Source organism: Saccopteryx bilineata, chromosome 4 (genome assembly GCF_036850765.1).
Source record: "Saccopteryx bilineata isolate mSacBil1 chromosome 4, mSacBil1_pri_phased_curated, whole genome shotgun sequence".
NCBI classification, from domain to species: Eukaryota; Metazoa; Chordata; class Mammalia; order Chiroptera; family Emballonuridae; genus Saccopteryx; species Saccopteryx bilineata.
This window is the reverse complement of record NC_089493.1, coordinates 6,032,593-6,046,223: the sequence shown is the minus strand read 5'-3', so window position 1 is coordinate 6,046,223 and position 13,631 is coordinate 6,032,593. Positions and strand designations below refer to the sequence as shown.

Below are 13,631 nucleotides of genomic sequence, written 5' to 3'. Positions count from 1 at the left end.
CCACAGTGAAGAATTAATGCTTCTCATCTCTCTCCCTTCATGCCAGTCTGTCCCTATCTGTTCCTCTCTCTGTCTCTTTTGCAAAAAAAAAAAAAAGAGAGAGAGAGAGAGAAGTTACTCACTATGTTCTTATTTCCTGGTGACCACAGTCTTTTTTTTTTTTTAATTTTATTTTATTTATTCATTTGAGAGAGGAGAGAGAGGAGAGAGAGACAGAGAGAGAGAAGGGAGGGAGGAGCTGGAAGTATTAACTCCCATATGTGCCTTGACCAGGCAAGCCCAGGGTTTTGAACCGGCGACCCCAGCATTTCCAGGTTGATGCTTTATCCACTGCACCACCACAAGTCAGGCATCCTGGTGACCACAGTCTTGAACACAGCTCACATCCCTAGTGTCACCACACACTTACCACCCCCTACCCCATACACTCTGCATTGTAAACCCACCTGTCATTTCTCAGCGAGGCCCCAAACTGTATTGCTTCCACCTCTTTGATCATTACCACCTGATCCCCTAAAACAGGGGTCTCAAACTCAACTCAGCATGTGGACCGCAGAGCAAGATCACAGCCGTTCGGCGGGCCGCACTAGGTCTACAAAAGGCAACTGTTATGCAACACTTTTCTCACTGCAGTTGAAAACAAAAAAAAATCAGTACAAAATTGTTCGGCGGGCCGCAAGTTTGAGACCCCTGCCCTAAAAGGTACTGGTGTGTCCGCTTCCGCCGCCACCGCTGATGCCCCTCCCTCACTGGACGGCCAAGTCCAGGGCTGTCCGCCTCCGCCTAGCCTCCCCCGTCTGACCTCGTCTGCCTCCCCGCTTCTGGGACCCCACAGCTTGTTTTCACCTCTGTCCTCAGCCACGTTCCAGCTGGTATCAGCCAGTACTGCACACGTGTGTACCTAGTATCAGCCAGTACTGCACACGTGTGTACCATGAGACCGAATCCTGGAGCGTGCCACGCTCGTCTCAGAGCCTTCTAGGGCTGCGGAGGGTCAGGTGTTCATCCGGTGTCTCCCTAATGGGCCGGGTGCGGTGGTCAGGTGTCTGGACAGATCCCGTTCACCCTCCAGCCTGGGGGCCATCTCACCGGGCTTCCAGGACTGCGAGCAGTACCTTCTCGATCTGTCCTCTGACTGCTGTAGCTATGAAAGGGCATAAGACAGAAAGAGAAAAGTTCTATGTGGTCCAAGTAGGAAAACATTTCCCTCTCTGGAGAGAAAGGAGATTCTTAAAAAATGGGGCCCTATGGCCCCAAGGGACGAGGGCTGTGCTGTGTGTTTGTATGCAATAGTATTGTGTCTGGCCATCAATTTACACTTCCTTTAAAATATTTTAGGACCCAGCTCAGTCTTCTGGTTTTCATCCTTCAGGGTCTGTGGTTGCAGTTGGAACACTGACCGGGAGGTAAGTCCGCAGCAGCGTGCCCTGCGCTCGCGCAGTTCAGGGAGAGAGGCGCGGTGTCCGTGGTGCCCCGGGCCAGGCTCCGTCGGTGCCTTCCCAACAGTTAGGTCAGAACTCGGAGGGAAAACTGAGACGGGTCCTTCCATCCTGGGCCTGGAGGAAACCTGAGGAAAGTGATGGAAGAGAACCCACACACGCATGCACGCATGCATACACACAGACACACATGCACAGGCATACACAGGCATGCACGCACGCATGCATACACACAGACACACATGCACAGGCATACACAGGCACGCACGCACGCATGCATACACACAGACACACATGCACAGGCATACACAGGCACGCACGCACGCATGCATACACACAGACACACATGCACAGGCATACACAGGCACGCACGCACGCATGCATACACACAGACACACATGCACAGGCATACACAGGCACGCACGCACGCATGCATACACACAGACACACATGCACAGGCATACACAGGCGCGCACGCACGCATGCATACACACAGACACACATGCACACGCGTGCAAGGCATGTATGCACACACATGCTCGTGCACGCACACACACCTGCCTCCAGTTTCAGGGGATGGGGAGTTCCTCTGCCCTTCTCTGCAGGTGGTGGGAGGAGCCTCGACTTCAAAATCGGGCAAGACAGCGTTTCCAAAGCACTGAGCATTTAAAAATATTCCTTCTTGCTGCCTTTGCAAAATTTTAGAAACTGCCCAGATCCCGGGGCTCGTGTTCAGATTCAGCTCAGGCTTGCTGACCGGGCGCCTCCAACAGGTCGGGCAGCCGCTCTGTGCTTGAACTCCGGCTTCTCCACTCGGCAGAGTGTGTCTCGGAGCCAGTTACATAACCCGCGGAGTCTGTTCTGTTTATAAATGGGCTGCGCTGAGCTGCCGCGCCACACGCCTCTGGATGGAACGGGCTGACGTGCGGGGAGCATCTGCACAGGTTGCCTGGCGGGCGACTTCCGTGCTTATAACCGTCATCGTTTTATACGTTTCACTTGTGCTTTTATATTGTTTGTCGTGGTATACGCGCCTATTATGGTTTAATTCAGATACGCTTGGTGACCTCCTCCTGTCCTTCCTCTAAGAAGCATGCCGCGTAGATTCTGTTGTTATGGCCGGAGAGTGTGTATAAAGAAGTAGCAGCCATTTGTAAGTCACAGGTAGTAATGTCTTAAGAGCTGGGTACCTTGTATCTAACAGAATTCTTCATGAAAATGTGTGCACAGTCGTGCTCTCGGAGACAGCTGAAGCTTCCGGTCAGCGGCTCTGCAAACGGCTCACAGCCGCTTCTTGCCATTATTGACGTGCCGACTGTGTGTGGTGGGCTGGCATACGGTGACAAGGCCAGGATGCTCAGAGTCACAGACAGTGTCCTGTGGGGGCAAGACGAAGCATGCAGCCCTCCCCTCCCCTCCGTGTGTGCCTCCCACACCTCTGGTCCCAGCGCCACGCTTCACTCTTCTTGATGGGGCAGTTCAGTGGGAGCCCCAGTTTCTGTACGTCTTACGTTCCGACCTCTGTGAAGCTTGGATAGCACAGGCAGGGTAAACAGATGTTGCAGATGCAAGGAATCAAAGCTGAGAAGCCAAGTCCAAGTTTCAAGGAACAGCCAGGCCTACCGACTGGGCGTGGTTAGGGCCCCGAAGGGAAGGCTCAGACTGCTGCCAGCTCGGGGGACATGCTGATGGAATGTGTCATCTAGGTTTGAGACTGCAGGAGCAGGAAGCCCACCTTCCTTTCCTTTCCCGAGGACACGAGTCCCGGTTCGTGCCACCACTCAAAGGACACATGGGCAGGAGGGCACAGTCATTCCCGTCGTTTGACATTTACCGAGTGCTGGGTCCTTCTTGGGAGTTCGAAAGCACTCTGTGAGAACTTTCCTGATTTGACACGGGGCCTGCAGGGTGGTTCTGGGCCGTGATCCCCACCGCACAGCTGAGGAAACTGAGTGCAGAGGGCTTTGCTTCAAAGACCAGCCCTCGGCCCACTCTTCTTCAGTTCTCTCCATCCTTTCTTCCACCTGGCCGGTGGCATGCCAGCCTCCACGGAGGTCGGACACTTGGCACTCCTGAGACTGTCCCAGCCCCGCCTCCTGGGCCTGTCCTGCTTCACCCTGGGCCGGGACCTATGCGAGTGGTCCCTTTGCTTCTGTGGCCACAGGCCGCCATTACGGGCTGGTTCTCCTCCCCTGCCCAGGGCTGTCTCTCCTCTTATGTGTAAGTGACAAAACTCAAACGCTGAGGGCCTTGGCCAGGTAGCTCCGTTGGTTAGAACATTGTCCCGACACACCAAGGTTGCAAATTCGATTCCTGGTCAGGGCACAGACAGTAATCAACCAATGAATGCACAAATAAGTGGGACAGCAAATCGGCATTTCTCTGTTTTTCTCTTTCTCTCTCTCTCCCTTCCTCTCTAAAACAAAACAAAACAAAAACACCCTCAAACACTGAGGAACCCCATCATAGCCTTGATAACCGAGTCATTTCAAGTGGTGGTAGCTCATGCTCTTTAGAAAACGCTCGTTTGTACCTAGGAAGTTTCCTTCAAATAAAAGCATTCTTTTAAGTAAACATTAAGTAAACACAGTGTTTATTAAGCCCGTAGGCTAATAGTTTTTAATAGTCTTACTATCACTGTGATAGTCTGACTTCATTTCCCACTCAGCAGCTTGTACTGTTTCTCCTGTTCACAACAGGTGGTTTGTGTTTGACACGGAAACGAAAGACCTGGTCACCGTGCACACGGATGGGAACGAGCAGCTCTCGGTCATGCGGTACTCACCAGGTTAGAGCACCCCCGTTCCCGGGGACACTCCGCGGAGTTAGGAGAAAGTTCCACACGCCGCCTCCACGTGCAGTGCGAACTCTACACGCACCTGACTGGCACTTGGGGGTTCTCTTTCTCTCTTTGGTCCCTGTGCTATGTGTGTGTGTGTGTGTGTGTGTGTGTGTGTGTGTGTAACTCTTTACTATGGAAGATTTCTACAGACAGAACCGGATGGAAGGGCACAGCTTGCCCCTCATGTCCATCAGCAACTGCAGTAATTACTGACCCTCGGCCAGTCCTGTTCACCCGGAACTCACCACTGCCCCTCCCAGGTTGTTTTGAAGCGGTTCACAGACACCCTTTTCTCCGTTCATATCCCTGTATATGTCTCCAAAAAATGAGGACTCTTTCTAGCTGCTCTATTGGAGTGTAATTTACATACACTGTGTCCATAAAGTCATGGTGCACTTTTGACCGGTCACAGGAAAGCAACAAAAGACGATAGAAATGTGAAATCTGCACCAAATAAAAGGAAAACCCTCCCAGTTTCAGTAGGATTATGTGGCAGCATGTGCGCATGCACAGATGATGACGTAACACCGTGTATACAGCGGAGCAGCCCACAGCCATGCCAGTCGAGATGTGGATGGTACAGAGGAAAGTTCAGTGTGTTCTGTGGCTCGCTAAATTCGAATCCATGACCAAAGTGCAATGTGAATATCGGCGCGTTTATAACGAAGTGCCACCACATAGGAATAACATTACTTGGTGGGATAAGCAGTTGAAGGAAACCGGCAGTTTGGTGGAGAAACCCCGTTCTGGTAGGCCATCAGTCAGTGACGAGTCTGTAGAGGCTATATGGGATAGCTACCTAAGGAGCCCTAAAAAATCTGTGTGTGAGCCCACATCGAACTGCACTGAATAGGTATGAAACTGGGAGAGTTTTCCTTTTATTTGGTGCAGATTTCACATTTCTGTCGTCTTTTGTTGCTTTCCTGTGACTGGTCAAAAGTGCACCATGGCTTGATGGACACACTGTACAATGATTTACCCATTATGAGCTTATGATGCGTTGATGCTTAGTAAATAAATTGGTGGACTTGTGCAACCAGCACCACCATCCAGTTTTAGAACCTCTCCCCCCCCCCCCAGAAGTTCCCTCTCTGCCCGTTGGAGTTCATCTCCGCCTCCACCCCCGGTCCTGATCTGCCGTGCGGGTCGTAAATCACCTGTTCTGGACACTTCATGACAATGGAAGCATATAACATGCAGCCTGGTCCGTCTGGCTGCTTTTCCTTAGGATAATGGGTTTTTTTTTTAGACTGATTCGTGTTATTGTGCATGTATTGATAGTTTTTTTCTTTTTTCTAGTTGAATTTTTGGGGGTGACATTGGCTAATAAAAGTTTCGATTTTAGGCATACAGTTCTATCATATATTGTATTGTGTGTCCCACTCCAAGTCAAGTCTCCTTCTATCACCATTTTATCCTCCTGTATATTCCTTTTTAATTGCTGAATAGTGTTCTGTCTTATGGATACGCCACGTCTTCTTGATCCATTTGTCGGTTAACAGACACTTGAATTGTTTCTGTGTTTTGGCTACTACTGTGAGTGACACTGCTATGAGCCATACTTTTTGTACACATTTGTTTTCCTTGATCTTGGGTAAACTCCTAGAAGTAGAATTGGTGAATCATAGGATATGTTTATATTTGACATCGGATGAAAATGCCCAACTGCTTTCCAAAGTAGCCGCACCATTTTCCATTCCCACCAAGAGTGTGTCAGGGTCCCAGTGTCTCCGTATCCTCACAAACACCCGTTATAATCAGTCCTTTTTATTAGAGCCCATTTTTTAATAGAAGTGTCGTGGTGCCTCCTGTGGTTTTAGGTTATATTTCTGTAAATAGTATCAAAGATGTTGTGCATCTTTTCATGTGTCTGTCAGTCATTTCTGCATCTTCTTCAAGGAAGTATCCACATATTTTGCACATTTTTAATTGGGTTGTTTTCCTTACTACTGAGTTGTAAGAATTCTTTCTGTATTCTATATACGAGTTCCTTATCAGATATATGATTTGCAAGTATTTTCTCTTTGTGGATGGCTTGTCTTTTCATATTTTTAATGAGGGCTTTTGAAGCAGAAGCTTTAATTTTGATGAAGTCCAGTTTATTGATTTTTTTTAATGGATCATGCGTGTGGTGTCATAGTTAAGGTCCTGAAGATTTCTTTCCTACTGCTTTTAGGAAGGTGATTGTTTTAGCCATCCCATGTAGGTCTATGACCCATTTTTAGTTCATGTTTGTATATGGTTAGAGGTATGAGTCCAATTTTATTTATTCTGCATAAAGAAATCCACTTGTCCCAGCAGCATTTGTTGAAAATACAATTCTTTCCCTGTTGGATTATCTTGCGACTTTTGTCAAAAATCTAGTAACAGTAACTATAGCCTGACCTGTGGTGGCGCAGTGGATAAAGCATCAACCTGGAACGCTGAGGTCGCTGGTTCAAAACTCCAGGCTTGCCCGGTCAAGGCACATATGGGAGTTGATGCTTCCTGCTCCTCCCCCTTTTCTCTCTCTCTCCTCCCCAAAATGAATAAATAAAAAATATTTTTAAAAATCTAGTAACAGTATATACAAAAGTTATTTTTCAGGATTCTCAGTTCTGTCTTGTTCATCTATATATTTATCCATATGACAATACCACACAGTTTTGATGATTATACTTTTGTAGTGAGTTTTGAAATTGAATAGTATAATTAACTTTGTGTGGGGTTTTTTATCAAAATTGTTTTAACTATTTTAGGTCCTTAGATTATTATATAAATTTTAGAATCAGCTGGTCAAGTTCTAATTTTAGAAAGCCTACCAGGATTTTAATAGGTTGAACTTACAGATCAATACGGGGAAAGTTGCTATCTTTATAAGACTGAGTCTTGTAATTCTTGAACAGAGAATGTTGCTCCATTTATTTAGGTCTTTATTTTCTATCAGCAATATTTTATAGTTCTCAGTGCACAAGTCTTACACTTCCTGTGTTAAATTTATTCCTAAGTTACTTTTTATGCCATTGTAAATGAGTTGTTTTGTTTTTGTTTTTGTTTTTTGCATATGGACTTTTGTATCTGTGACCTTTCTAAATTCTTTCATTAGTTTTAGTGGTTTTTTGTTTGTTAAATTCTTGAGATTTTCTTCATATGGGAGCATGTAACTGTAAAGATAGTTTTACTTTTCCTTTTGAATCTGGGCGCCTTTATTCCTTTTTCCTTATTGCATTTTCTACGCTCTCCAATGTGAGGATGAACAAAAGTGGCAAAGTAAGTCCTCGCCTTGCTCAGAGCAGTAGAGGGAAAACCGTGGTTTATCATCAAGTATGGTGGTAGATGCTCTTTAACATGATGAGGAAATTCCCTTCTCTTCTTAATTTGTTTAGATTTTATCAAGAATGGGTGTTCGAGTTTATCAAATGCCTTTTCTGTATCTGTTGAAATGATGATGTGGTTTCTGTCTTTCGTTTTATTAATATGGTCTTTGCTTGTGATGGGTCTATCCAAACTTTTTGTTTCTTCTTGAATCAGTTTTAGTAATTTTTCCATTACCTCTAAGTTGTCTAATTTATTGGTATAAAATTGTTCATAATATTGTTTATAACCCTTTTAATTTTTCTGAAGTTAGTCATGAATTTATTACATTACATTTCAGATGTTAGGCCATCTCTGCATTCCCGGGATAAATCTGACACGGTCATGGTGTCTAATCCTTTTTTTCTCTATTACTGGATACTGCGTATTTGTTCATGTTCCGTTAAGGACTGCTGCGTCCGTGTTTGTGAGGGATATTGACACATAGTTTTCTTGTGATGGTTTTGTCTGGCTTAGTTATAAGACTGCTATTGGCCAGTAGAGGAAACTGGACAATGTTCCTTTCTTGCTCATTTTCTGAAAGGGTTTATAAAGGATTGGTGTTATTTCTTTATAAAATATATATTTTATAGAATTCATGTGAGTTCAGGCACCACCTGAGCCTTTCTTTGTGGGAAGGTTTTTAATTAACTCAGTGTCTTTGCTTGTGATGGGTCTATCCAAACTTTTTGTTTCTTCTTGAATCAGTTTTAGTAATTTTTCCATTACCTCTAAGTTGTCTAATTTATTGGCATAAAATTGTTCATAACATTGTTTATAACCCTTTTAATTTTTCTGAAGTTAGTCGTGAAGTCACTTCTTTCATTCTTGATTCTGGAAACTTGCATCTTCTTTCTCTTTTGTTCTTGGCTAGCAATCTAGGTAAAGTCTTGTCAATTTTGTTGATCTTTTCAAAGAATCAGGCAGAGGGAGGCAGTGTACACCGAGATGAGTCGGGAAGGGCCTTCCAGGCAGGGAGGGTACAATGTCCAGAGGCCGGAGAGAACCCTGGGCTCAGTGAGGAGTGATGTGGCCACGTGCTGGGGGGTCCTTGTGGGCCCCCCTCACGAACTCTCTCAATCCCTTCATGGTGGAGGTAACCTGGGAAGGGTTTTATAAGGAAAGGAATGTGATCAGGTGCGATTTTCCAAAGATAGTTCTGGAAGACATGTAAAAGTCATTCAAAAGCAAATTTTCTCTTGGAAATAATTCATTCATCTGGCTTGTTTTTTTCCTAAATCTGTGAGGGCACCTGGCATGCTCCCTTGTAATTGGTCAGTGCTGATGTTTAACCATTGCAATGTGATCTGTCGAATCTTCTTCGTAGATGGGAATTTCTTAGCCATAGGCTCCCATGACAACTGTATCTATATATACGGAGTCAGCGACAACGGGAGGAAGTACACGCGCGTCGGCAAGTGCTCGGTAAGCGCACTTCCTCCCCGGGGGCGTGTCTGGAGCCACTCACTCCCGTCCGCCCGGCGTGGTCCAGGGGGAAACGTCCGCTGTGTCTCTCTCCCAGGGCCATTCCAGCTTCATCACTCACCTGGACTGGTCTGTGAACTCTCAGTTCCTCGTGTCCAACTCCGGAGACTATGAAATCCTTTACTGTGAGTGAGCGGCGACCGGGGCATTTGCCCTGAGACCCGATGGGGTCTCCCGCAAGGACCCACGTCCTGCGCAGTTTCGGCCTTGGGCTTTGTCCTCTGTGAAATAGAGAAGCTAGGCAGGAAAACCTTTCGAGTCCTTCCCAGCACTGAGACCCCTGGAGATTGGGGTGACCGTGGGCCCCTGTTGAGGAGATGAGGACCCCAAGGAGGAGAAGGCCACACTCTGTAGCGAGAGGCTAGAGGGGGACAGATGTGGCAGAGAGGAGCGTGGGGCCGGAGCCGTCACAGTGAGAGGGCCAGGAGGGGAACACTGTCCCCATCAGACAGACCACCTGGGTGGACAGCAACCCCTGGGACCCCTCCTCCTCCTCGCCCACCCCTCCGGCCGGCGTCTGTGCCCAGGCGGGGCCTGGGACCCGTGAGAGGGGACTTTTGCACAGATGTCACCAGACCCATGTTTGCTCTTCCCAGGGGTTCCCTCTGCTTGTAAACAAGTTGTCAGCGTGGAAGCGACGAGGGACATCGAGTGGGCCACGTACACCTGCACGTTGGGATTCCACGTCTTTGGTAACTTTCTGCAGCTTTCCCGCGGCTCAGACACGAGGTGTCTCTGCTTTTAGGATATTTCCCTCCTCGTCAAGGAGTCTCGCAGTCGCCAGTTTTGTCAGACGGCGGCGCTGCTGCGTGAGCCCCACAGGACGCTCCCCACGGCTCCCAGGGGAGGGCCAGGCGGGAAGAGCCAGGAGATGGGTTCTAACCCTTTTCAGTTGTATGAACTGGGTCCTGGGATAACTCTCTGGAATCTTCTCACGGGAGGTGGTACCAGACTTCCCGGATAGATGGACCAGATGGCACTCAATCAGTACACTTACCATGTGTTAGAGCTACTACGAGATCTTTTTGGTCCTTAAACTAAAATGTTCACTTCTTTTAAAGTTTAGATTGGGAATGTTATTCATCAATGACCTAAACTAAATGGCCACAGTATAGTAGGGAAGAAAAAAAGCAGCAGTTATCATCTCTTTCTGTAAGACTGTAAGTTGATAACCTGGTCAGAATTTCACGAATCTCCTTAGACTTGGCATTTTACCGTTTTCTGGTATTAAATGCTAGAATCCCTGGGTTTACTCCAGAACTTCCAGTTGAGAAACTAACTGATGCATCTACAGCTCTCTTAGATCCAAAGTTACTGGAACCAGAAGGGTTTCCTAGAGCAATGGTCAAGGGACACCGCCCCTCAGACCATGCTTCAGCCCCACCCAGGCACATGGCTCCCCAGCCAGAGCTGCTGCCTGGCCTGGTCCACGGCGAGCAGATGCTGCCCCTGCCAGGTGTTGTGAAGCAAGCAGCAGCCACAAGGAGCTGACCCCAAGAAACACCTGAAGGGCACACTCAGACCCAGAGTTTAAAAGTTCTTTGGAAAGACATTCATATGTAAAGGGTTACCCAGAAAAAAGAAAAGTTAGAAAACAGCATTCTTGAGGACGAGGCAGCTTCCCATCAGACACCTGGGGACAACGGGAGGGGCACTGTGTGCAGAGCCAGCATTTCTGGCACATTTTCTGCTGTCTTGTTAAGAAGGAACCTGAGGTAAAGGGGACCCAAACAAGCCTGCCGTTACTCCTGCGGAGCAGCAGAACAGGCTGAGCCTTGCAGGGGCTCCTGGGAGCGCCTGGAGGGAGACACTCACTGACCGGGAGAGACAGGGAGCGAGCAGAGCACTCTCTTGGCGCTGGTTTCTAAGCCCTGGACTCGGGCAGCTTTATTTCTGTGGAGTTTAACGCATCCCTCACACAGTGTGGCCCGGTGTTTCTGGCATTAACAGTGCTCTGTCTGTGGTTTCATTTTAGGAGTGTGGCCGGAAGGCTCGGACGGAACCGACATCAATGCCGTCTGTCGGGCCCACGAGAAGAAACTCCTCTCGACAGGCGATGACTTCGGCAAAGTGCATCTCTTCTCTTACCCTTGCTCACAGTTCAGGGTGAGGACTTGTCTTCACAAACCTCATCCCTTGTGGGGATGTGTTTGTGGCCCAACCGGGCCGTTGGTCGGGTAATTGATGATGTGACCCTGTCATCCACTGCCCAGGAGCACTTCAGGGGGTCCCCGTTGCCCTCCAGGAAGTCCTCAACTCTAGGAAGCCCTTAGATCGGGCTCCACGCCCTCTGTGACTTCCTTCGTGAGTCCCTCCCACCCTCTCCCCTCCACCACGGCCCAGCCTGTCTGCTTCAGCGCCCGCTGCTCTGAGCCGGCACCAATGCCTGGCACGCCCTCCTGGTCTTCCCCTTTCCTGACCCTCCTTCGCCAGGATGTTTCTCATCTTCCACCCCCTGGGGTTGGACGTATGTACGCACCCAGGGCAGCCGCTTGCCCGTGTCCCCCCCCCCCAGACCCCATTCTCGAGGTGCAGGGGCTCCGTGTGCTTGGGTCTGGTCGCTCCTGTCTCCGCGGGCCTGAGAGCCGGGAGGGAGGGTGGGCAGGATGACGGAGCGCGGGAACAGATGCAGAATTCCAGCGCTTCCCGACTCCCAAGCCGTGCGCTCTGCGTTCAGCGCCCTCGTGCTCTCCCCCCAGGCCCCCAGCCACGTGTGCGGCGGGCACAGCAGCCACGTCACCAACGTCGACTTCCTCTGCGACGACAGCCACCTCATCTCCACGGGCGGCAAGGACACAAGCATCATGCAGTGGCGGGTCATTTAGTGCCGGCGGCAGGGCCCGCGGGAGCAGAGCGGGCCCGGAGGCACAGGCCCCGCCCCTTGGCCACTGTGATTTCTGTTTTGTTGGAAAAGTTCTCACACACCTCAGGAAAACCACTCCCGGTGCCGGTTACCTTAGCTTCGTGTGGACCAGCGAGCGCCACTGTCAGGATCAGCAGTGCAGGTTCTCTCTGTTTTAGCAACGTATAAAACACATTTTATGTTAACAGAAAACGCCAAGGTTTACATTACGGTGACATCGGCAGACTAACTGGTATATCCCTTCATAACTTTTCTTATGAACCCTTCGGAAACGGTCACACAATGCCTTTGCAATTACTGTGTCTAGGTGTTGCCCTCTCACCTTCGAGCTTGCTAAAGCCGGATATTTATGATGTAGATGAAGGTACTGAATCATGGTCACGGTTGATTAATTGGTCCTCAAGGGAAAAACTGATTGAGTGAATAACTGATTGCACAGCTGGGTCAGGAAATGCAGCTATGATTTCATGTGGTTCCATTGTCTAAGGTTTCCTTCAGTTCTCTCTCTCTCTGGGAGGCCGGGGGGAAGGGGATTGATTAACATTTCAGCTGGGGGATAACAGGCACTCCAGAGTTCAGTTAGACTGCCTGCCTAACCCAAAGCAGTGGGCCGCTTAACACCCTCCCTCGTGGATGGCGCCCCCTTCTGGTCCCCGATCATGTGCCCCATGAATGGAGGCATCGGTCCACCTTCCCCTGTGTATTAATTGGCATGATATGGTATTGTACTTGTATAGGATTTTAGCAATTCATAATAAACATGTAAGGCTAGGCTTTACTACTTTATGCTTATGGACAGTGTATATTTGTATTTTAAGACCAAGTAGACTAGAGCAAGTCATAAAGATACCACCAACCTGCCGCGGGGCGCGGGGGAAGTCAGGGAGGCAGAGCCAGGAGCCCGGAGCCCGAGGCTGCTTCTCCTCCGGCCTTCCGCGCCTGCGCAGTGCGTTCGCTCTGGAGTCAGACTGCGTTCTGATGCGTCCAGCATAGGTGGCATCCATTTGTGAAGAAGGCCTTATCCCTTTTGATTGTGTGACAGACTGAAATGTATTGTTTACATTGGGGAATGTATCTCAGATTTTAAAATAGAAAGTCATAAACAGACAAAGTCAGATTATTAAGGTTTTTACTTGTTCTAGGCAAGTAGGTGAATCAGACTGTCTGAGCTCGATAGCCCTGGTGGTTCAGATGGTAAAGCAGTGTGACATCGGGAAGCGTCTCTTGGACATCTCCAGCCTTGCTGCGGTGCACGGGGCACCAGTAAACAATATGTATGACAGGTGAATCTTTTGTTTGTATGTATCCTTATCAAATATATTCTGTAATGAAATAAAATCCGAAAAGTGGATTTCTTATTGACCTAATAGTTATGAAAGTATATAAATTAAAATATTTAAAAATAGATACGATTCATACTATATTCTGTTTCATATACAGATAATTTTTTTTTCACCTGGGGACTATTGCATATGGTATGTAAACATGCATCAGAGTCGCAAAATAATCTTTTTAAAATTAATAATTGAAGGCCTTGACTGGTGGTACAGTGGATCGAGCGCTACCCTGGAGCGCCGGGGTCAACAGTGCGAGCCCGGGATGGCCGATCCAAGTGCCAATTAGGGCACATATGAGAAGCAACCAGTGGCACAATTACAGCTGAACAACA

General features: G+C 48.3%; 1 protein-coding gene across 6 annotated transcripts in view; it reads left to right on the top strand.

Moving 5' to 3' along the window:
- Nucleotides 1-13,313, top strand: part of EML1 (EMAP like 1) — a 172,056-nt gene extending 158,743 nt beyond the window's left edge. For all 6 annotated transcript variants that reach the window (XM_066272625.1, XM_066272628.1, XM_066272623.1 and 3 more), the window contains 7 exons: nt 1,339-1,406; nt 4,139-4,227; nt 8,942-9,039; nt 9,137-9,224; nt 9,696-9,791; nt 11,075-11,205; nt 11,799-13,313. In XM_066272625.1, the coding sequence (XP_066128722.1) occupies nt 1,339-1,406; nt 4,139-4,227; nt 8,942-9,039; nt 9,137-9,224; nt 9,696-9,791; nt 11,075-11,205; nt 11,799-11,924 (696 nt within the window). In that variant the 3' untranslated portion in view covers nt 11,925-13,313. The remainder of the gene's footprint in view (nt 1-1,338; nt 1,407-4,138; nt 4,228-8,941; nt 9,040-9,136; nt 9,225-9,695; nt 9,792-11,074; nt 11,206-11,798) is intronic.
- The last annotated feature ends 318 nt before the right edge of the window (nt 13,314-13,631 follow it).